The sequence below is a fragment of the Aptenodytes forsteri genome, unplaced genomic scaffold (assembly GCF_000699145.1).
Source record: "Aptenodytes forsteri isolate BGI_AS27 unplaced genomic scaffold, ASM69914v1 Scaffold119, whole genome shotgun sequence".
Lineage (NCBI taxonomy): Eukaryota > Metazoa > Chordata > Aves > Sphenisciformes > Spheniscidae > Aptenodytes > Aptenodytes forsteri.
In genome coordinates, this window is record NW_008796165.1 from 6,802,195 (window position 1) to 6,826,342 (window position 24,148).

At 42.6% G+C, this 24,148-nt stretch overlaps 1 protein-coding gene across 1 annotated transcript in view; it reads right to left on the reverse strand.

Annotated features, from left to right (window-relative positions):
• AGBL4 (ATP/GTP binding protein like 4) overlaps window positions 1–24,148 on the reverse strand; it is a 974,636-nt gene that overhangs the window by 69,565 nt on the left and 880,923 nt on the right. Inside the window, exon 12 of the mRNA XM_009287480.2 lies at window positions 20,358–20,520. Within this exon, the coding sequence (XP_009285755.2) occupies window positions 20,358–20,520 (163 nt within the window). The remainder of the gene's footprint in view (window positions 1–20,357; window positions 20,521–24,148) is intronic.

A 24,148-nucleotide genomic window follows, 5' to 3' on the forward strand; every position in this document is an offset into this window, starting at 1 on the left:
CACCCCCTTGTTGGCAGTTTCAGAGAAAGGCCCCAGATAGCTCCAGATAGGCAAGGATCAGCACAACACTTTCACCGCACCTTTTCTGTACCTGCAGCCAGTTTTGTACTGTTCATTGCGGAGCTGTTACAAGCACTAAATTCACTCTTCCTCCCGCATGCACACCTTGTAATATCTGAACTTAGGATACCTCCTCTTGTCATTCAAACTGGCTGCTCAGAGCTGAGCTAGCTGGAAAAGTGAGGGGCACGAGCTGACATTCTCAACTTGCAGAATTTCTTCCACAAAGAAGGGATTTAGTACATTTATTACCACCTCAATTTAGATGGAAAGACAGGGAGACAGCAGCCACCCATGAGTCAGAAGGGATGAAGCCAGGTGAGGAAGTTGGTGAGAGGAAAGTTGTCCCCACAACCATCAGAAATGTCTGATCTTCCTCAGAGCTGCCTTGCTGAAAGTATCCTTTCGTTGTTTGCTCAAATGCAGCCATCACCAGCTCTCATGCCCAAAATAATTAGACTCGTGCCATTTAAAGGAAGGACTTTGGCAGGTGGGAAGCAGCAGAAGAAAAGCACAGCAAAATGCTATTCCCTGCCAGCCTTCTAGAGAGTGGTGATATGGGGTAGCAGCAATCCGACCGGAAAAAAATGGGATGGGACAAAGGGGACATGGGTTGTTGAAAAGGCCAAAAAGGCTCAAGGTGTCCGCCTTGCTCATCTAACCTGCACATCTCTCAAGCAGAGGAGCAAAGTGCTGTCTATGCTGGTTTCCTCATGGGCAGCAATGAAGGGAGGCAGACAAAGTGATATTTCTCTCTCTCTCTCGCCTTGAGCAGGTGCCAGCAGAAAGCTTTGGCAGCTGCCGAGTGTTGTGCTCTGGGAATTTCTGCAGCACAGAGTGCTGGTCTCACTGCCGCAGTTGGATGACACCAGACCCAGTGGTGACAATGAGCCTTACAAGGAGAAGTGAAGGTGTAAAAACAAGATGAAATCCAAGCTGTGTTCTTTTGAAGGGAAGAAAGCATTTACTGACGTCAAGAGCTGCAGCCAGTTCCATTTGAGGTGTGTGTCGTGCCCAAAATGAATTCGAGAGACCACAAATTCACCTGGAAGATCGATTTCATGGCCTGAGAGTCAGAATATTAACTCTGTACCACTCAACTTGAAATGGCCCCTCTTTTTCCATTTGTGCTATTCTTCACAGCCAAAGCCATCCCACCTTTTTCTGCTGAGGCTGGGAGAGCGCTGTGTGTCACCCCCTCGCAGCTCACCAGCGTCCAAGAGGCACTAGAAAAGCAATTAGCAGTGAGAGGATTAGGGAGCAGTGAAGCACGTGTGGTGCAGCGAGAAGCTGGGGAGGCAAGCAGGCTTGCAGGGCTGGTCTGGGCTCACCCGTAACTGCACGTGGGACCATTCTGGCAGTCAGAAGGTCCCACAGCAGATGGGGCAACACCTGATTTTTATTCCCAAAGAAAGTAACAAATGGAAAGAAAGATTGCTTTCTACAGAAAGGAATAAAAGCAATGCTAATTAAACACTGTGCCTGCCTCTCTGCTTTGGCTCCACGTGCTTCGTTGATCCAAAGGCTACAGAGGTGACTGTGGGACAGATTTCATCTTTAGTGTCACTTGGATGATTTAGATAGAAACACAGCAGGCTGATGCTGCAGGAAATTAGCCAACTTACTTCTACAAACTTGCACCCAAGATGCCAAACAGCCCCAATGTACAGTCAGTTCTTCATCATCCTCACAGTGAATGGACCAAGCCTCCCTTTGGGTGACACCAAGCCCAGTGCCCTGCTCTGCTCACTGTCTCTCAACTTGACCCCGCTCTCTACACATCATCTGGTGTGCTAGTCAAAGGGGAACAAACAAAATACATCCTGGGTGACCCATGCTTCATCCAACTCATCCAGTTACCCTTATTTTCAGTCCAGCTCAAACTTTCCACTACCTGGAGCAAAGGAAGAGGCAATCAGCTCACCTAACACTGCAGGGAAAACACACACACAATGAAGCAGATCGAGAGCAGGATGGGTCCCTAACAGGGAGTCTCAGCTCTTGGAGAGGGGAAGCCTTTGTTGCCTCCTTCTCCCCCCCCCAGCCTTCTTCAAACGCCCCAAACACACTGCAAAGCCAACACAGATAATACAGCAACCAGGGGGTGGGCAGGAACTGTGGCATTTGCAAAGGGACAGACACACAGCAGCAAATAGCTTGGAGACAGACTCCCACCAGGAGCTGGTTTTCTGTATCTCTGTTTGCCCTGCAGCTGTTTCTGAAGCGCGGAGGTGTTCGCAAACTCGCTCCTGCTGTCCCTGTGCCACAGCTCAGCTCTTCCAGGGAGATGGGGAGCTGATTACATCTCTGTACTGCCTTCCTCAAACACTCTCCCTCCTCAGCTCATTTTCTGTTGATGCACCCAGTGTGGTTTTTTAGCTCCTGACAGGGTTAATTGGCAGGCCCAGTAGGGGAAATAAAATGTTTCAGCTCTGTGGTTGCTTTTTTTGTCCTTGTTTGCTCTTGAGGCTGTGGGAAAGCGCTAGCTCCTGAAGGGTTAAAGAGCTAGCACAGCAGGTAGCCAGCTGCTCTAGATCGCTACAATTTATTCCTGGTCCCTGCACACTGCTCAGGTGCATATTCAGGCCACTCCAGGGCCAACACACAATCCCTGCCCACAACAGAGGGCACAGGCCAGGTCCGGGGGGATGGCCTGGGCTGAGGGGGGCAAGCTGTCCGGCACAGTCACGGCCACTAAGAGCCATTTTGGACCCAGCAGCCAGGGAGCTTCTGTAGCACTTTTGCTCTCCCTCCGAGTCTGGGCTTCCACAGAGACACAAGCCCCCTCCCAGCTTCTTCTCTGAAAGCACTCTTGTTCCTCTTCCATTTTCATCTAAGTTTCCAATGAAGATTTATTACTCTGAGTGATTACGCTGTCAGCCAAATGAGGAGGGAATAGGAATATCCTTCTTGCATTCCAGCTACTGGTCCGTTTGACTCTCAGCAAAAAGCGCCAAGATGATTTTAGTCCCTTTTTCTTGCAGGTATTATTTATTTGCAGGCTGACAGCATGTGGGAAAACCCATCAAGAATCAAAACCCCGGGGCATGAAGCTGGGTTATTATTCACCTATTTAAAACCTGGAAGGAACTGGGTGGTCAGTTAAGTGCATGTAAGACTCCAAGGCAAAGACTCCCTATCAGCACTGAAGACCAGTCAGATGTGGCATGAGAAGCAACTGAGAACAGGCAAAGGGGGCTGTGAGGAGACAGAAATGTCAAAGCAGATGACAGCAGCAGTTTCCATCCCACACTCAGAAAACAGGAATTTTACACAAGATGACAATCACCAAGGAGATGAAGCATGCATAGATACACAACGAGATTTTCCCAAGACCTATGAGATCAAGATTTATTTTTGCAGATTGATTTCTTTGGGGGGGGGGTGTTTTTGTTTTTAATTTTCACTTCCTTGTAATAAGAATATTCCCCTGTCACGTGAGAATGCAGCTGCAGCAGTAACGGTACGCTTCTGGACGACAAGAACACAAATCCATATGTAAATATAAAGAGAACCCAACTAATCCGATTTTGGTGCCCACCTGAAAGAAATGCAAGTAACAAACAGATTGCACCAAAAAAAACATCCCTCATGCTGGATTTCTGACATTACTGGTTAGATTATTAAAATGGTAATCAGTAAAAAGGGCAATTTCAATCAATCAACTTCATCTCCTAAGGAGAAGCCACAGGAGGGAGAGTGAAGGAGTCAGGAGATCTGGTTGTGCAGATTTAGGCAAATCACTTTGCTCTGTATGCCTGTTCCATTCTCCTTTTATCTCACTAGACTGCGTCCTAGCCCTGTGTCATCGTCTAGACAACGCCATTTCTCCTGTCCTGGGTTTTCATCCAAGAAAGGGCTGGGAGAGGAAAGGACAGGCACCGAGTCTGCAAGCTCTTTACAGAGCCACAAACAGAATTCAGATCACCAAGTCTTAACATCCCTAGTCGACAGTAAATGGCCAAGAAACCCTCTGGCAAAATGTACCTTTTTTCCTTCCTTATGTTGGTCCAACAAAGAACGACAACTTGCTATTCTGTTAGCCCAAGCAGCAGCATCCTGCTCGGTGAAGCTGAAGGCTCAGCCCTGCTGATGTACTGTGCGTGTCAGCACAACAACACTTCTGCCCTCAGTTTGCTTTGACAAAATCCAGGAAATTGCACACAAATGCAATGTTAAAAAACCCGTTACAATCGCAAAGCTGAAAGCCTGCTAATTGGGAAACGCAGGGAGGAAGATTGTGCGACTCGCCCGAGGCCAGGCAAGGAATCGGCAACAGAGCTTACAGTTGAATGCAGGTATCCTGACACGCAGAGCTACCCCTTAGCTACAGATCAAACACGAGGTCCCAAAATGCCCTTAATCAAAACAAAACTGACTATGAAGGTCACTGCAAACAAAGCTCCCCAGGAAAAATACAGCTTTTGGGGGTGACTGCTTATGCTAGCAAGGTTTGAGGTTTGTCAGGCTCCCCTAAGACCCCCCACCAGGCTGCAGCAGGAGCCAGTGGGACAGGGTTCCCAAACTGCCTGCACTGCAGAGCACACTTAGAAAATAAATAAATTGCACAAAAACTCTGTCCCTTTGGGTTCTTCTCTTTCTCTCCATATTATCGTGTCACTGTGCATGTCACCTTGTAATACTGGGTTATTTATCATCACTGAGTGCCTAGATTGGCCTTGCTAGAGAAAAATCAAAGAAAGCAGCAGGGGCTGAGGTTTGATGAGAAGGAAACAAATTCTTCCCTTTGAGAAGCATACGTACTGCTCTGCTACCCCATACACACCCACACATGCACGCACACATTTCCAGGCTGCTCCTCTTCCCCCCGCCAGCAGGCTCCTTTCAGCCTGGCGAGTCCTTGCTCTTCTCCCTTTTCTCTGCTCAGATTCAGTGCCTCGTTTCTATGGATTTCTGTGTCAGCTCCCTCAAGGATATTCGCTGGAATGGACACATTTACGGGATGACTAACGTTCTGAAAGCAGGTGGTGCTATTATAGTCATACAAAAGCCACCTATTTTTGCTGCCTTGCGCTGTCATCCTGTTAGGCTATACTTTGCTTTGCCTTGTTATCGTACCAACTTCTCAGCACCATTACTCCGGGCTGCTCCAGTTCCAGGGCTGTCTGCGGAGGACTGATAGAGGGGCATCTTTGTTCACTGCAGTGGTGGCTTGGAGCTACCGCACACAAAGAGAGGCCTGCAAGTTTCTCTCTCTGTCATAATTAATTTCTTTCATGAATCTTGAGAACGTACTTAAGAAAAAAAGAAAAAAGTTCTGGTATATATGCATGTCTAATGTATGCATGCGCTCACACATATATATTTTCCTATGCAGAGCAGCAGCCTTGAAGTGCAATGTTAGAAGGTGACTATGTTCACTTTATCCTTATATCATATTGGGATAATCACTTTGAAAGTCATAAGGTAAATTTTGAGTATTGTCTGTTATCTTCAATTATGTCTGTTCACAGTAGCTACTTTAATATCTCCACTTGTATGGGCTTGGAAGCTCTCAGCTTGTCTCATCTCAACTCTTGGCACGTAATCTTATCTGTCCCTGCGCTCCTGGGTTTGGTGTGGTAACACTGCGAGGATGCTGTACTTAGCCACAGACCATCTCTGCCTAAATACCATCTAAGCACCCAGGGCTGAGAAAGAATGCAAGATGAAACACAGATACGGAGTTTAAATAAAATCGCATGATTAGAAGCCACATTTCCTGAACTTCAGTCCTGAAACCTTATTTAACTGATAGTGAAGTGACCAGGAAAAAACGTCAGCATATGACAGTTTTAAAGTGCATATAACAGAGCAGGGACTACTGCAGGAAGATCCTCAGGCAGACCAAAACCACCAGAATCTCCTATGTCCTTTTCACCTTGAAGGGAGAAAGCTGGATTTTCACTTCCAGCTTGGCACTTTGCAAAACCTGGCAATCCCGACTCCAGCTCCTTTTACTCCTCATAAACCCAGTGGAGGGCAGTACAAATTGCGTGTGTGCTTCCTAAACCGGTTTATGCCAATCCAGCTTGTGTGTGAGGGATTTGCATTCGGAGAGCCTACAGTAAGTACAGAATTATTAATACAGTGTTGTACTCAATAGCTGAGACACTGCTTGTTACCAGGGGAAAAAACACTACCCTTCTCCTATAAAGGATCTAAATGGGAATCAGGCTCAGTCTCGCCTCATAGCGTAAATGTCCTGACCTGCTGTTCCCTACTTTGTAACACAAATTCAGCTCTAATCAATTATGGCTTGAAATGCTCCTTAAATATAGAGAAAAAATCCAACGCACATGCAAAGGCCTCTGATGGTAACTGATGCAATAAAGCAGTGCAGGAAACTCCTTTTTCTTATTAAAGGCTGATTTTAAATCCCTCTGCAGATAGATGCAGTTGCTGTGCTGTGTACTGCTAACCTTGAATTCACATTAACAAGTGTGTCAAAACTCTCCTTTTCCAACTGAGTGCTTAGTATGGGAACTTCTCTGACAGCGGCTGCACGTTCTCCTCTCCCCACATTTCATCACCAAGCATTCCCTGCTAATCAATAGAGGTCAAATCTGGATCCCATTGGGATTCACAGTGAAAACTATTGACATCAACAGGTCAAGAATAGCCAAGAGGTGATTTATACAACAGAGAGCAGAAAACATAAGCAGGAAAAGGCCATCACATTCTCAGCTGCGTAAATCAAGATAGCTACAGATTTACACCAGCTAAAGATGAGGCAGGAAGAAAAAACACAAAAGAGAATAAAAGCATCTTTATTTAATGACCTCAGATGCAAACAAAATCTCATCATAGCACTGTCGCACAGAAAAGCTTTGACCTAGCCAGGCTGATACAACAGGGAGGCTCCTTCTTCTCTGACCACTATTGCCTGCCAAGACAGGCCGGGACACAGAGGGGAAGCAAAGGAAGAGAAAACGTGCTTTGTTCTTGATTTCAGCAACCATCAGAAAAACATCCACTTCTCTTCAATCGACTGCCATTGAGGAATGAAACGTTTCGTGCCAGAAGAGGGCACTTTAACTACAGGCTAGCGTGAGCTGTGCTGCCTGCTGCTGACCCAGGCAGGCAGGCAAACAAGGTGGGGAGGGGGAAATCGCTTCATTAGGTCCAACTTTACACTAGGAAATAACTACAGGGAGGTGTAAAGAGGCACCAGGCTGCTGGGCCTCCGCTCTCCTCCTAAGAGCTGACACTGAGTACTTATCCTCACTGGTTTTGCTGTCTTAGACTTGCTCAAGTTTCCCCCCCATCAGCAAAGACCTCAAACTTGTGCTCCTGGGTCACATGGGCTCTGCACCAGGCCAGGCCTATTTTGAAATAGAAAGTAATTGTCCCACCAACAGCGCAACTTCTGAGACCCAGTCCCTACCCATGCTTTCTCCAGCAATATGGATTTTGTGCCAGCTGAAATTTTCCCTGTGCTGGAGCATTTTACAGCAGCTCCCCCACACAGACCCTCTGGTGTGTAATAACATTTAAACTCGCTCCAGCCTTTCCCCCAGCAGAGGCATTAGTTGAGTCTCTTTCCTTTGCTCAGCTGCCTGTTTTCATAAAACTTGCCCAAACTTAATACCTCCGAGAACTGTCTCTGGTTGGAAACGAAAAAATGGGCTCAGAAGTTTTGGGGTGAATGTATATGAAACACACACAAGCGCGCCTGCTGCCCAGCAAAATGACCCTAAACACAAAGACTGTCTGCTTTTTCCAACTGTATCAGCTGGTTCAAAACCAGAGTGGTCTCGCTACAAACCTTACTTGTTGAAGCACGTACACTAGTTCCATCCCTCCAGGCACAACATGATCAGCCATGTCTCATCTCCTTAGAAAAATCTTGACAACACAAATTTCAGAGGTTATGCAAAAATCTGTATTATAGGCAAGAAAGACCAGAAGAGATGGAGAAAACCAAACTGAATGATACAGCAAGCGTGAGGATTTAGGTCTGGCTTTGAAAGTTTTGTTTCTTTTCTGTGGTGTTCCCTATGATGAATCTCAAGCCATTTTCTTGTTTGAGATAGGCTAGCACAGAGTAATAACTAATGTATCTGAACCAGTCCATGAACTCCCACTGCATCTATCTATACTATCTAATTCTCAGTGGCTGCCTCAGAGTGGTTAGTCCTCTGTTTGCATCTCGAAAGTTTCCAGACACATAAATAAACCAAGCACGGATAAATTGGGTCTGAAGGTCTGTTTCTCAGATGGATCTGGCAGCTGCCTCGGTTTATTGGCAGTTCATTTATCATCTCAAGAAAAATATTGATGGTTCTAGAGACACAGGCCCTTTCTGTGTCCTGGTTGAAGGAAAGCTGTCCTTCTGGGCAGGCTTTGGAAAGAAAGTCAATGCAACAAATTCTACTTGGCAGACATGCGAGGGATGCGGTGCAAAGAGGAATCATTAAGTAAGGAAGAAGGGACACTAGGATGATAACCCTGTTGGCCCAGAAATAGCCCAGTCTCAAATCTTCACAGTATCACAGCAAGAATATGAAATTGTGAGACTGCTAACAGGCAGAGTCATGGGAATCTTCTCAAGAGGAGGTATTACTGCTACACAGTAAGAGACAAGGAGCCTGAAGGTGTACTCTGCCAACAGAACCAGCCACTTACCAGACCTTGAAGAAATCCACAGAAACTCAAAGATGAAAAGGCTTGGAAACAGGAATAATGGGACTGAAGGACTGTAGACCCTCTCCCCTTGGGCTGGCAGAACCATGCAGTCCTGGCTCCACCATGTAGGAGTGTTAGCTGTCCAGCTGCCTCTGCTATAGAAAGTCACCAGGAAGACAACTTGATCCTCTGAGCCATTTCCATCCCCTACCTTGATTAAACCAGCTACGTTCCATTTGAACAGCCTGTTAATGATTTATTGAAAGGAAGCTTGAGATATATCATGTATTGATATGGTGGAAAGAGATCTCACTTTGCACATGTCCTTCAACACTGCTCCAGCCAAATGTCTGCAGAAACCAGTCCAATGTAAGCTTTTGCTACACGTGACACTCCGCTGCCTGGCAGATCCCTCTTTGCTACATGAGAGGTTTTGAGTAGTTAACCTACATACTGGAGGTTTCTTGAGGGACTGGCCAAAGAAGAAAAGATGAATGGATTGTCACCTATCATTTGTGGCATCAGATGACAGTTGCTGGTTTAATAAGGATTGCTTAGTTTTACAAAAAGAAATAACTGGCCTGACAGAATCATGAATGCAACCTGACTGTGGGAGCATGTTATCCAGAAGTTGGTTTGCTGAGGAGCAGTGATGCACACCAATCATAATGACAGAAAGCAAGGTATCTGGGATGTTGCAATTTTCAAAAACCATGTATTCCTCCAGCAGGAGTTTGTTCCTGGACTCTCTTAGCCAGATGACCAAAATTCCAGCCTATGCTGAAAAGAAGTGCAGTTATTTTAACAAGCTTTGAATCCCTCCAAAGTTTTGGGAAAAAGAAAAGTACAGCAGAACACACACAGGCTGTTAAGTGCATGAGGAACTGAACATTTGATGATTACAATGTGTACTCTGAAACTGAAAGCCATATTTCTCATTTTGGTGCTTATACAGGCTGCTTGTGTGACCAGGGCAGGATTTATCCTGAGTGCAAGTAAAAATCATAATGCACAGCAAATACAGACTCTGCCATTAGAGTCACTGGAGTTGATTTTCCATTGCTTAGTGACTCACAGTTGTGTGTAGCTAGAAAGAAAGTGTAAGATGATATACCAACTCTAGAAATGAAGGAATGATTCTGATCTGGTAATATTTTTCCACTTATGGTGTACAGGATAAATACTCAGACAGAGAATAACTAGGTAGGCTAGGAGACTTCAAACATGAAAAAAAGAAGGCTAATATGAGTGCCATGGGGAAAGCAGGTGGGGGTCAATGCTGCTTCCAGTGTAACAATTAGGAATCACAGAATAAAGCTTGCAGGTTGTAGGCTTAAAACAAACAAGATATTATTAAGCTGTGGAAATCCCTAGCAAGGAATGCTGTGGATGCTAAAAATGTATACAGGTTCATGGGAGACAAATCCATTGAGTGTTACTACAGACACAATCAACATCTCTGGCTCTGGGATCCCCAAACCACTAATTGCTGGAAGCTGGAAGAATATGCAGGGGAAGTACTGTTATATGCTTATTCTATTATTATATTCTTCTCAGGCATCTGCTTTTGCCCTCTGTCAGAGACAAGACGCTGCAGAGGACTAACTTTGATCTGAACTGATTTGGCTGTTCTTCCATAAAGAGATGAGACATGGGAGAATCAGACCCATCCTGCTCTTATCGAAACACAAAGGTTTCTGAACACTAGATCAAAGCTGCAGATTGTCTTTAGTTTCAGCCTGAGACATGTTCAGACTTTGTTGATCTGAACCCTGACAAAGTTTCACCTCTAGGTGACAAGAAACGCTGCTGGCTTGGGGTGGGCTTGTATTGACCTTGGCTTGAATGGGTATTCTCTTCACCTGTGAACTGTACATGCCAGGTTTCTGGCCTCTTTCAACAGTGGCTTGATGGAGAAGATGCAATCTGCTTTTCAGGATGCCATGAGATATCCTTTGTTAAGGTTTTCAGAGATGCTAGGGTTAAAAGTTTGTAGAGAAAAGGAAAGTGAAGTGAGGTTTGTACTCACCAGTGACAGGCACAGGAAGGCAAGGAGATGTGGGATCTGTTTCCTGTGACTTTCATGCCTACTGTCCTCCTCTGGTTTCTAACAATAGAGATGCAGCTGTGCCAACTGGAGAGATTAATTTTGGTCTCTTTACTCATTCAGCCAGCTATTTTTCATGAAACTCGTAGGAATGTAGTATCTCTGAGACCTTCATCACTGTCAGATTCAGTTGCAATTGGTCAAGTAGCTGAGAAAGACACGCAGACAGAAAGACACTGATTTCTTTACTGAGTTTCCTAAAAAACATCTCTGATTCCCTTTCAGGATGTTGGTATTTGGGACTAAAGAAGTAGCAGTAAAAAATAACTTCTGCTCCTGCCCTAGAATTCTCTTTAATCACCAAAAAGCCCTGCTGAGCCTTTAGGTGCAAAATATAAAAGAAAAAAGGAATAGTTTAGGTGAAAGACAGCACAAAGTGAACAAAGAGCAGAGACTGGATGTGTCTGATTAATGAAACAAAACATCTCACCTGCAAAAAATCAGATGAAATGACAGAAAGGCATGGGGTAGGGGTAACAACCTAAAACTGCAAAAGATGGTGAGGATACAGACCCAAGACAGGCAGGCACAGGGGAGAAGACTCAGCCAGAAGTGGAGAGACACAGAGAAGAGGAAAAAGATGACAAACATGGAGACACACGAACACCACTATAGGCTGACAGAAAAGCAGAGACCTATCACAGAGACACTACAATTTTTCTGTTTATTGCTTTTTGAAAAACGCATCATTCTGAATAGCTTTTTTCTCTTCATTCCCATTGACATTTGGGAAAGCTCCAAAGCACAGCACTGGCTAAAGCCCGCTCCCAACCTAAATCTTCAACCCACAGACGTTACTCTTTAGATGTATTGACCACTCCTCTCAGACATTTCCAACAAATTGTTAATATCTTTTAAGCCCTGCTCTCCATTGCCTTTCAGATTAGCCTTGCCCTTTCCTTTGTACTTAAGTTTAGCAAGTGTTACTAATAGGAATTTAACATTTACCAAAGAATTATTTTAACTACGGGTCTAATAGCATTTGTATGGTGTTCTGAGCACCCAAGAGCCTCACTATCCGTTCCATATGCTTAGTTTTGTCTAAGTTGCTTATAAGAGAAAGGAAAAATACAAGTTTATAGAAAAGCCAATTCATAAGGGAGGTGTTCAAGACCTTGAAAGCCAGTTCCAAGAGGGATAGCAGTGCCTGGAGGGAGCTTCTCCCCTTGTTTATGTTAGCCACAACTCTGCAATCACTTATGTAATCAACTTCACCTTCCAACCATTCAGCGAAAGCATCACTTGTGCTTGGTCTAAGTTATTTTCTCCTGTGCGTAAAAGAAATACTAATAGAAAAATGTACCAAATTTTATTATTAACTGGCACATTTTATGGTTTTTTTTATACCACCATCAAAACCATTTTGAATGAGAGAGTTCTGTGCTTGCAGGCCACTGATTTAGCTGGCCTGATAGAAACCATAAGTCATTGATAGCTTGAATGGAAAGCACTGATGAGGATTTCAATCAGTAAAACCTCAGTGACAGTTTGGCACCAGTTAGCATGCAGTGTCTCAACAGAAACCCCAAAGGCTGCATTGGATATAAGATCATTTTTAGAGCTGGGCTTCCTCATCTTGGCTGGCTTATAAGGATCAGTCTTCCCGTGTCACTGGATACAGCCCTACCTAGTACAAAGAGCACATTCTCTGCCAGCACTGAGTTGAAGACAGCTGGTGGGAAGCAGGGACGATATTTGCACATGCGTCTCTGTAAGATGCTTATATTCCCACTGTCCACAAGGTCCCTGTTCCCAAATAAGGTTGTAAATACTGACGGCTCTCAAATCAACCTGTGCAAATTCCCTAGTCCAGGCTCACAGCTACTGAAGTCTTTCTGCTCTTCAAAGAAGACAAGCTCCTGCATTTATGTCTAAAACTGGCTTGAGAGCATTTCTGTGGGTCTGGGTATGCACCCTGCTTACATTCTGGTCCCACAACAACCATCTCTTCTCTTCTCTGTACCTTAGTATCCCTGGGAAAGAAACCTGTGTACACAAGAGGAAGGAAATTAATCTACACCCTTATGGGGTCCTCCTTTACAATGCTTAGGACAACACAACTCTGGAGCAAACCATGGTGCTCAGTCTAACTTGTCCCTTAAAATCTGATAGGACAGGTAGGCTCTCAGTACCTCTGATGCTTCATTCCCCTGAAGACTAGATCCTCAGCTTACAAACTCCCTTTTTACTTCTACTTAAAACAGGCCCGTGAGTCTGACCTGCTCTCCCTCCTTCCCCACAGAAAGCCATGTGAGTGCTTACCAAACAGGCAGCATGCAAAACACCTGAGCACACAGAGAAATGAACCAGTTACTCAAGTCCACTCTTACTGCAGCAGTTAACTGCAAGGCCATTTCCCCACTCACATGCATGGCATTTGATACCTGGCTCCTAGCCAAAAGGTAACTGGAATCATATGGTTAAATCCCCAGGAAATACTTTGAAGATGCCTTCCAAGACTGATATTCTACATTTCAGAAAAAAAAATATTTTTTTTCTTTAAAAGAAAAAAACACCTTTATAATAACACTTTGCACTTTTATAGCATCTTGCATCTGAGGCTATCAAAGCACTTTGGGATACAGATGCTAAGAAATCCATTACAAAAATTATAGATATTCCTAAGTTGACTGTAGTCACTTGCCTTAATTTCCATTTCTTTACTGATACTCCCAGACGGTGTCTGCATAGATTGATGGAGTCAGTGCTACAGGCAACTAGATAAACAAATCTACATACAAATATACATTCTCCCCCACAAACACCCTCTCTTACAGTAAAATAAGTATTTTTCTACAGCACTGTCCACTGTATTGAACTCTGTGAGGCAAAGAGGTGTGCATACTGCAACACCATATACTGCTTTGCACTTTCATTCCACCACACTTCATTAAACAGACTTTCACTGTTTCTTAATTTTCTTTGAGCAGGTCCCCCTGTATATACCCGATATGAACAAACACACAGATTCCTTCTGGGTATGAGCCAACAGCTGCAACCCTGAAAAATATCAGCTTCTTATATCATTAACTGAGTTTCCATAGTGCCCTGGGGCAGAGACATTGATGCTTGACAGCATTATCACTATAAAGTAACTTTACAACTCTATAATTTAACTCTATGCTTCCAGTAATATTAAGAGCATTTGAAATTGTGGCTGTAAACCTTGACACTTTCACACAGACTGGGGAGTTGAAAGAGGATTTTGTTTTCTTTCCTCGAAGACAGCCCAAAACATGGTACTGAGAAATAACCAAATACTGGAGAGATGATGTGCAAGGACGTCACTCTTAGGAACATCTGCAGGATTAGGATTAATGCCACTTTTTGCAACACACAGAAAGGAGTCTGTTTCTAGGAGCTTAGCAGAAGAAGGATGAAGATGTAGACTTCTGGAGGTCTCTTCCTGAGTATGTGCCCGATTTACTTTGAAATCATCTTGGCAACAAGCTCTAACTCAAGTTCAAACATAAGCCATGCTGGATAACCTCTGCAGAGCTCCCTCAACTTTATCAGCACAGCCTTTCATACCTCATTGGCTTTTGCTAGTAATCTTGCCTTTACTGGGTGGGAATGAACGTGCAAGGGCCATAATCTGGCTCATGAGGATCTTCTCTTAAGGATGTCACTAACAGAGTAAGGATCAGGACAGGCAGTTGCCAAAAAAAAAAAAATGTAAAAAAGCCCAAAATAACCAAGTACATTTGCCCTAGAGGACTGGCAGGTCCATGAAGCTCTAAAAGTTATAGATGCTTTTACTGGAATTGTAGTTTGTATACAGATGTCTTTTCCCCAGGACAGGCATTTACTGGGATCCAAGTACTCTTTAAAAGGAATCTGGATATAAGCAAATGACTCTTTTCTCCAGGGTATTTAACTTCTCAAGTCCCCAGTCAAGCAGCAGGCTGATATTCTGCTTGAAGTTAAGAATAAGAGTGAACCCAGTGGTCACAACTGTGCCAAAAGTCCAAGATGTGAGTTCCTGTTAGGCACCTGAAGAGACTCTAGTCAATCCAAGCTTTCATTCTGTGGCTGTAGCTACATAAATACATTTTTTATGTCCGTAAAGAGGAGAGAGTTCAGCAGTGCAACTATGCCCTGTTTAAGGGATGCAAAGCTTCCAATTCAACACATTCAGGGAATGGAAAATACCAAGTGATATCTTTGCAAGCTCGTTCAGCTATACTGTTTTGAAATATTGAGATAATTTCTCAGCTGTTTGTAATGTGAAAAGCCCTACCTTGGGATAATAGTAATGTCTCTTTCTTCTGTGTTCTTCACCCATGGCTTCCAAAATATTTTTGTTTGTTTGTTTGTTTGTTTACAAAAGAAGTTTCATTAAATTCATTCTTTATATTGAGGACATTAAATCAAAGAGATGAAGTGATGTGCTTAGAAAAGCCGTACAAAGGAGAACCGTTCCACCAGGCCCTCAGCCCAGGGTCTCAGTCTCCTGTTCCACTCAGAAATTATTTCAGCAAGTAAAGCCATACACATAGATGACTAAAGGCCCATCTTTGGATGAGGGCCTTCCCCACCTGGAGGAAGCTTAGAATTAAGATTAAAATACACAAAAAAAGCCATGGACTCACTGACAATTGTGGTGCCCACCCATCTTGATGATTGTTCTCCCCTACAGCTACCAGGCTACAATCATCCCAGTTCTTGCCTAGTCTCCATCATTTCTATCTTCCTACCTCATTGCTAGTCTTTGGAAGAGTAAAACCTTTTATGCTCTTTTATGGGCTGCCTGCTGTGCAGCAGGGATCCAGTTCAAACACTCTAAAAAATGAACCCAATAGATTTTAAAATTGTTGATGTGAGACTCCTTTACTGGCCACTCTCAGGTCAGGCTATGACAGCTGCTGATCAGCAGCTGTAGTGAAAAGCAATTCTGGGTGTGCTATCAGAGCAGCGCTCAGAGTCCTACAGCTGGGGATTCATCCTTCCTCCCCCTCTTTTATCCTTTGTTCCCTGCCCAGCTATGAGGCTGGTGTGTATCTAGACAGCTCAGCAGTTGAGCTGCTGGTGGTGAATGTTACAGAGCAGTTTACATGCCTTGTGTCATAAGCCCTGTAAATGCCTAGTAAAATGTGGTATTTAATGGAAACATATCGGCTCATTTTAAAGCTTCTTTACCTGATGCTGAGCAAACTGTTGCTGCACTGCCTTTTTAATCAGTTACCACCAAATGTGTGTGTGTGTGTGTGTGAGAAGGGTTTTAAACATTTCTCTGTCCACTTCCAGGCAGCTAACCAACAAGCCTGCAATCCTGTTATTATGCCTTCGAAACAGAGTCCATTCGCTGTTATCTACAGCACACGTTATCGTAGGGTATTCTGCAGAGCCAGGCTTATAGAACATATCCCTAATGTTTCTCGTACACTAGGTACATACCAGTTAGACACAGACCTACCAGGCACACACCTCTGAAGGAATGTATAACAGGACATTCAGGAAGTTACACCTGATGCAGTGCTTTGTTTGCAGGATGAAAATACAAGAAACATTCCGGCAGTAACCATTACTGATATAATGCTAATTGAGGCCTGAGACATTCATGCAACCATGTTAACTCTATGTTAGAAGACACCAGAAATTCAACACCTGCAGGATGCTGTTATCCCACCATATATGTCCCAAACATACACGCCCTGCACAGACTGATGGAAGATCCTTCACTCCTGGATTTCATTTAAATAGTGTGGCCTCAGGGGCAAATTTGTTTTTATAGAACATACCAGGTGTAATCCTCTAAATTCTGAATCTTTGAGGTATTTCCTTTAGGAGAATACTTTCAGTCATACTAACTGGAGTAATTTGGAACAGATTTCCACTTTTAATGATACCTTCCCTTCCTTTTTTTTTATTTTTTTTCTTTTTTTATTGAAAAAAGTTACTGTCCACACTAACAATGTCAGAATTCAAATAACACTTATCAGACTGAAAGTCTGTCTCCCATTTTCATGCATGCAAGGTATCCATTTATCTCAATAATTACAAAGTATGTTTCAGTCACACAAGTCTGAACAAAATGCATAATCTTACCCAATGTAGAAATATATCTATTACAGGCTCATGTAGAGGTCTGTATAGATCATAGAGTTAGCATGTAAACCCTGAGGAACATGAAGAAATTTAAAAAAAAAAAGAAAATCCCAACAAACCTAATCCACTTATATAATGTCATGAAAGGGGGTAGTACCATGATCTTATTTGCCACGAATGCTGTAAGGGAAAGAAGCTGACAGGTAGAATTACATGCCACCAGTGCAAACAGAAGACTCTTCAGAGTTTGTTCAGTTTTCTCACCTGTCAACAGGAACAACATTAGGCTCAAGTAATATTTTTGTAGAATCTGGAGATCCTAATTTGTTTTGGTCTCTACATGGAGCTAGTATGGCTAGTGGCTGAATGTGGGGTGTGATCTGCTTTGTAGTCTCTGTTCAAGGCCATGGGTTCCCTGAATTTGGGGCTGAATCTCAGTCTGCACTTCTTAATCCGACAGTAGAAGCTTTGAAAAATTCTAGCCTCCCTGATCCTGTTTCCATTAGAAAGAAAACAAAACAAAACACCCCACAACCTAATAACATCACAGTGGGATGAACAAAGTCCTAAGAAATACATCTCTGAATGCAGATTTCCTGAACAAGTCTTATCATTTTCATACTTTTCAGTTGAAGGTTGAAAGGGTGGAATGGACCAACTGTATGGATAGTCATCACTGTAAGCCCCAGATCCCTGGGTGCCTGAGAAACTACCTTCTGTGGCGTACAACCCCTGGACGGATATCAGAAAGAGGGATGATGTGAAAGCATTAAATGTTAGTTTCCCTTATGGACCACTTCCAGATAACTTCCAGTGACAGATTCGTCAGAGCTATTATGCAGCAGTTTCTTACCTGGATATGCAAGTTGGCCTGTTCTTGAATGCTTTGGATGATGTAGGACTCTCAAATAGCACAATAGTAGTTTTTACTGCTGATCATGGATGGTCCCTGGGAGAACATAGTGAATGGGCAAAATACAGCAATTTTGATGTTGCTACCCGTGTGCCGCTGCTCAGGGACTGGCTGGGCATCGGTCGGTGGGTGGTGAACAATTGCACTGTGCATCACTTGCTTTGTGTATTATTATTATTATTATTATTACATTATTATTATTATTATTATTATTTTATTTCAATTATTAAACTGTTTTTATCTCAACCCACAAGTTTTTCTCACTTCTACTCTTCCAATTCTCTCCCCCATCCCACCGGGGCGGGGAGGGGAGTGAGCGAGCAGCTGTGTGGTGCTCAGTTGCCAACTGAGGTTAAACCACGACAGCCCTATCAGTTCACCGTTTTGGGGCTCACTGTATTTTCTTCATGTATTTGCTTGACTTGCTGCCTGCATGTAGCTAGATAGTTAATAGAAGCACGCCTGTCCTTGGAGGCCAATATGAACTGACTGGCTGTGTCTTTGGTTCAGGTCCATTAAAAAATCTGAGCATTAATTAATCACTGACTTGCGAACAGCTTGGAAGAGCTGTTCAGGCTAAACTGGAACGTTCTGCAATTGTTTTACTTTTGGTCACAGGCACTTCGGCAATATGAAACTTCTCCCCTGCCAGGATAGGATGTGCATAAATCCAGCTATTCCTGTGTTAGAGCAGACCAGCCTAGAGACTGCTTCAAGCAGCTCCATTTCTTACTCTAACTAGGAAACTGCACACATGAGGAAGAGCTGTCATAAGCAGCACTCTTGATAGAATCCCTCCATTGAAAAGGAAATAATAAAACCTACCAGGGCAAAATGCCAGTGGAGCATACTACACGGGCAAAGAGCCTTCCCTGCTTGCTGTCTGCCAGGCCAGTCAAAACCAGCTTCTCCTCCTTTTTCACTCAGCAAGGTGAAACTGTAACTGTAGAAATCAAGCTGCTGCTTGAGCTTTCCATACATCACCACCAAGAAGGATCTCTGTGATCTGGGGCCTGTTTTCTGTGCTCCAGCTGCTGATGGTCACAATGAATGAACTGAGAATGATGCAGCTTTGTCTGCAGAAGGCAAGCCAAGCAAATAGAGATGTTAGACCCCACACCTGAAAGCTCTGTAATGTGAAGCACAAAACAAAAATCTTTATGGAAAAGGAAACTAAGCTGGCATGACCTACAAGTCATCAAGAAAAACATATTCAAGGGAATCATTATCTCATTTGTATAGGGACTCTTCCCACCCCTCACTGCAAAAACTGTTCTTGATAAATAAGGAAGATAAATAAGCAGTTGTCAGTACAATGAGTACTAAGTGAGGAGGAAAATTAAAGGTGAAACTAAGGCACACGTTCTTAAAACACCAAAATACCAACATAAGAAAATAAATACCTAAACCTAACAGTAATGACAATTTTTTCCTCAGTGGCAAGATGTAGTACATATGTGTATGTTGCAAGAAGCTGTTACTTGGAAATAGTTAACCTTACTAGGCAAAAGAGAGCTTGTATTCCAAATGCTCAAGTCTGATAAGTCACCTTAATATATTCATCTCCCTCCTTCCCCCAAAGTTCACTTTCAGTGGAGAAGCCAAACCAGAAAACCCCAAATGATTAAGAATTACTTTCCCTGCTCCCTGTTTCTCGCTCTTATTCCCACACAGTGTGCACATATGCATGGATGGTGAAGAATTATGGCTCATATGAAAATTTCCCCCTCACTACCCTAAAGCTGTAAACCTTCCCCAACTTCCAAAATGCAGTGGAGAGTTAAATAGGCAATCACAGCTAATCTTTCTCCCTCTGCAGTGTTTCTAAACCTGTGGAAATTTCAAAAGCTACCAAGATAGAATGACAAAATGAAACAACACACCCAAGCTTGAAGTATGGGCACTGGTTATTTGATTGAGCATGGTGACAAAAAGTAAAAGAAAAACAAAAACAGATCACAAGACCAGTCAGAACAATTCTACAAATTGTTGATACAGTGAGATAGCCAGATGGATGCATGTTTTTTGAGGAATGAGACATTGCTTCTATTTGAGCACTCAAAAATGTGAACAACTTTGTCAGTTTTGTTTGCAGAACTCACTTTCCATTTTTTTGTCAACTAGCATTAAAGACCTGGCCCTGAGGCAGCTGCAGAACCTAATGGATCCTTTAGAGCCTTTTGGCTGCAGTTCAAAGGCAGAGGAGATACTGTAACTCAGTACCAAAGATGCACTTTCAACTTGCTATTAAAACAATAATACAAACACAGGGATAATGAGAAAATAAGGAGAGAAACAAGGAAAGAAATGGAAGACTGTGGAAAGGAATGGATCAGAGGCTCTCCAGGAATAGTTTCTATAATATGTGTGCGAGACAATATCCTACAAGAGGGAAATGGCTTATTTGATCTAATATGCCTTTCTCTTCTTGAATTTCCACAGTATGGAGAATCAATATGAGGGAAATTAAAGCATCAGGAGCAGACTCACATTTCCACCTGTGTGTTCCTATCTCAGCAAACTCTTATTGAGATAGAAGTATTTACCTTAAGTGCCCAGTTCACGTGTGCTGCAACAGGAGGAAGGATTTCAAAAGGATACATGCTTCTTCTGTGTAGGGGACAGCAGACGTAGGTCCACCCAATATGTAGCTGTAGAATGAGACTTCCAGAGTGTAGCAGTAGGATGTATCATTTAACAGCCCACCAAGAAAACGCCGGCCTGTCCCTGCTTTCACAGCATCTCTGTTGAACGATGTACTGGACTGCAGGAGGAAGAACACAAAGACATGAAGAGAGTTCATGAGGGGAACAAGGGAAGGGTTGGGAAGGACTCTGTTAAAACAGAAGACAGTTAAGTTCACATCACCAAATCTCATTTACACTATATGAGACTGCGCTATTTTTTGAGCATGGCCTGGAGAGACCATGAATGGAAACACAGTTCTGGCACACAGGCTATAAATAATGCCTTGCAGACTTTCACAAAATTCATCTCCGTTCACTAGTAACATCAGCTTTTCTCCTTCCCTTTTGGATAACACAAAGAAAGCCTGTCAATATGCGTGAGTTGAAAGTGAACATTCCAGAGCCTCAGTTCTCAAAAGTTAAGCTGGACTATTATTTGGATATTGGGTTCCTTCTCTCTATTGCATTCCCCTGTATCATAACCATTCTCCCCCACCCCTTACCCTGGACTCTTTTAAGCAAAGTAGAAATACAGTGGCATTTACGTTTTAGTGAAACTTTCTCACTTAAGACATTTGACTGGTTCTTATATTAGGTCACACAAATTTCCACTTCACTAACTTAAATGTTAACTGGGTGTTGCTCTCTGGGTGGAAGAATATACTGCACTATTTTACAGCATTAGCAGCACAGTATAAAAGGCAGTATTTTGTGCTATTGCTGAAGATCTGGCTTTAAGAACCCTATAGCTTTATGACTATTCATTTGATGGGTGGAGGGGAGGGATCCAAGTATTTCCATAAATGATTTTTAGCTCTCCTTTGAAGGCATGACATCTGGAGACTAAAGGGGAGCTCATCTTGAGGTTGATTGAAGTCTCAGAGCTTGTTCCCACCAACTAGACAGAAAAATGGATTCTGATTTCATTTTGGTTATCAGACTCTATTCACAAACCTCATAACCATTAGACTGAGTCAATCTGGGCTCAGCACAAGAAAAAAAAAGCGCTTAGCAGATCCAACTTGGATCTGTTGCATAAAAGGCCTTAATATCTCCTGCTTTAAGACTTTTACGTTGCCAGTGAAGCATAAAGGACCCTTAAGATAGCTTACTGTTCAGTCATTGTGCCCATGGTGAATTCTTTGAGCTATCCAGGGTCCTCCTATTGAACCTTAAGACTAGTATCTTTTCTTGCTAACACAATGTTAGTATTTATCAACTCCATCTCTTATCAAAAACAGGGAAAATAAGATTTCTTTCTTATTGAAAAAAAATTAGATGCAATGGTTCAAACTGTTAAACTTCTCTAGACCAAGAAAATCAGACTAATACTGAAATGAGCAACAATTCTTGATGAATAGTGTATACCAGAAGATATAAAGAATGGAAATACCTGTGGGTTTATTGACATTCTGAATGTTTTGAAGTCTCTCTCACAGAAAAAGAAAGGCTTTCCAGGTTAATTAGAATAAGATGGAATTGGGTTTCTTATTAGCATTATATATAGGAGTTTCCAAATGCAACTTGTTGTCTTTGTGGTAACATAATATTTAGCTGTGTGGTAAATTGTACACAGAATGTATTCTGCTATGTACATATCATATAATTTCCTCCAAATTACATGGCAGAAACCGTGAGGATATTCTGAATACCCATGGGACAGGGAGGTAAAGCCCTCATAAGGACTGATGGGGAAATGAATTGTTAATTTGATATCTGGAATAAAATACTTAAGGAGGTCTACAAAAGGGAATGTTCTTTGACTTCCTGCAAAAGAAGCCTTCAAAAGACTACTGAGACCCTGAAACTGAGGGAAGCTTTGTCTTCAGTTAAAATTCAGAAACATAAAGGAAGATGATCATGCTTTGGGGATTGCTTCATAAGTCAAGTAAACGTTGATTTCAATGGATAGTGCTTCGTGTTCAAATGAATGCTTGTGGTGGAACTTTTAACGCATGAAAGCATCAGCTGGTGAATATGGGTGTATGGAGCCAGCTCAAAGGAAGAAGACAACAAACGTGTCAGAACATAGTATTGTGGTTTGTGAGCAGAAGCATCACTCACAAGGGGAATGAGCTAACTCTATGGTTGTATTTGGCACAGTGAAAACAAGGAAAATGTCGGAGAAGTGATTCAGGGCAGACATTAGGGACAGAAGTACTCCAGTGATTAGGAGACTCAGTTACTGATATGGAGTATCTATGAAGATTATGGAATCTCATCAACTATGTTTAAGAACAAATTGGACAAGTATCTGCTGAGTATAGTTCACACCTTTGGGATACAGTTTGGACTCGAGGTCCTTTTTGGCTCTATTTCCCATTATTTCAGTCAGGCTAGAGGAAGGTTATGAGTCAAATTCCTCATAGATGATTCTTGAGATAAATCTTACATAATATTTTCATCACAGTTCTTGGCACAGTAAAGGAGGACCATGCCAACAAAATTTGCTGATGACACACTGTGGTATGAATCATCATTATGAAAAAGACTCTGAATATCATACAAAAAAAAAGCAGTGGGATGACTTCGAGGACCAGAGTGATAGTAGCAGATGAAACTCAGCTGCACAAGTGCCAGGTCATGTACTCAGGGCCTAATAAAAAACAATCTCTGCTATAAGCTGAAACCTCATCAGCTGGAAATAGATGAAGAGAGAGTCTGATGTATTACTTCACTGAAGTGATTTTTGCTTTCTGGCAGAAAATAGCTCAGAAGTTGGATCTAGTTATTGGCAAAATTATACTTGCCATATTTCAGAAGTAAGGCATAAGTAGTTTAAATAATTCAAAGAAGGTTTTATAAATGGCCAAAAAAAGAAAACAAAATTAGGATCTTTCTAGAGTTTGAATTTTTATAATTCTCTTTTGTGGGGTTTGGGTTTTTTGGGGGTTTTGGGGTGGTTTTTTCTTTTTTTTTTTTTTTTAATAGAAGAGTTCCAGTTTCAGCTGTGCAAAATTACTTGAAATGGCAATGGCATTAATAAAATCACCTGTTCATTTCTTTGCCAAGTAGTGTGGCACTTCCAGGAATAAAAAAAGCTGAACCTTAATTTAAGTGCATAAATGTAGATTTTGGAGGCTTTGTCCTCATTTTGAAAAAATCTGATGGCATAGACCAACTTGATGTCTTGAGTAAAAAGTAAAATCTCTAATTTGACTCAAGAAGGTTGAAGTAGAGAAAACATAACATAAACCTTTCAAATATGAACACATGCAGGTTTTGAAACAGCAGCTTGGGCTTCGCTCTAGACTAAATGTTATAAGCCAGAATGTGATTTGATGTTTTAGACGAAAAGAAGAAAATTACAGATTCAAGAAAATTCAACTAATGACAAGAAAGGACAGCAGGTACTTGCCTGAGTCCAACCTTCTACTCACTGTTTCAAGTCAAGATAAATGGAGTGGAGAAATAAACAGGCAAAACTTTGACTCCTCACCAGAACTGATCTTTGCAACTGATAATGCTGAAACAAAGGCTATGAAAAGCCATGTATTATCATGGCAAAGAAAGAGCCTTTTGCATGCACATTTATTTAATCAAACTCTGATCTGGGGAAAAGAGGAGGGGAGGCGAGAGGGGGGAAAGAACACAGGTAAGGTTGTCCGCAAATGAGTCTCTTGTTTTTCTGGGAGAATCTATTGCCCTAAAACCCTTGCAAAGCTGAACAGAAGTCATCGTTAAGCAAATGCACTGAGCAGGCAC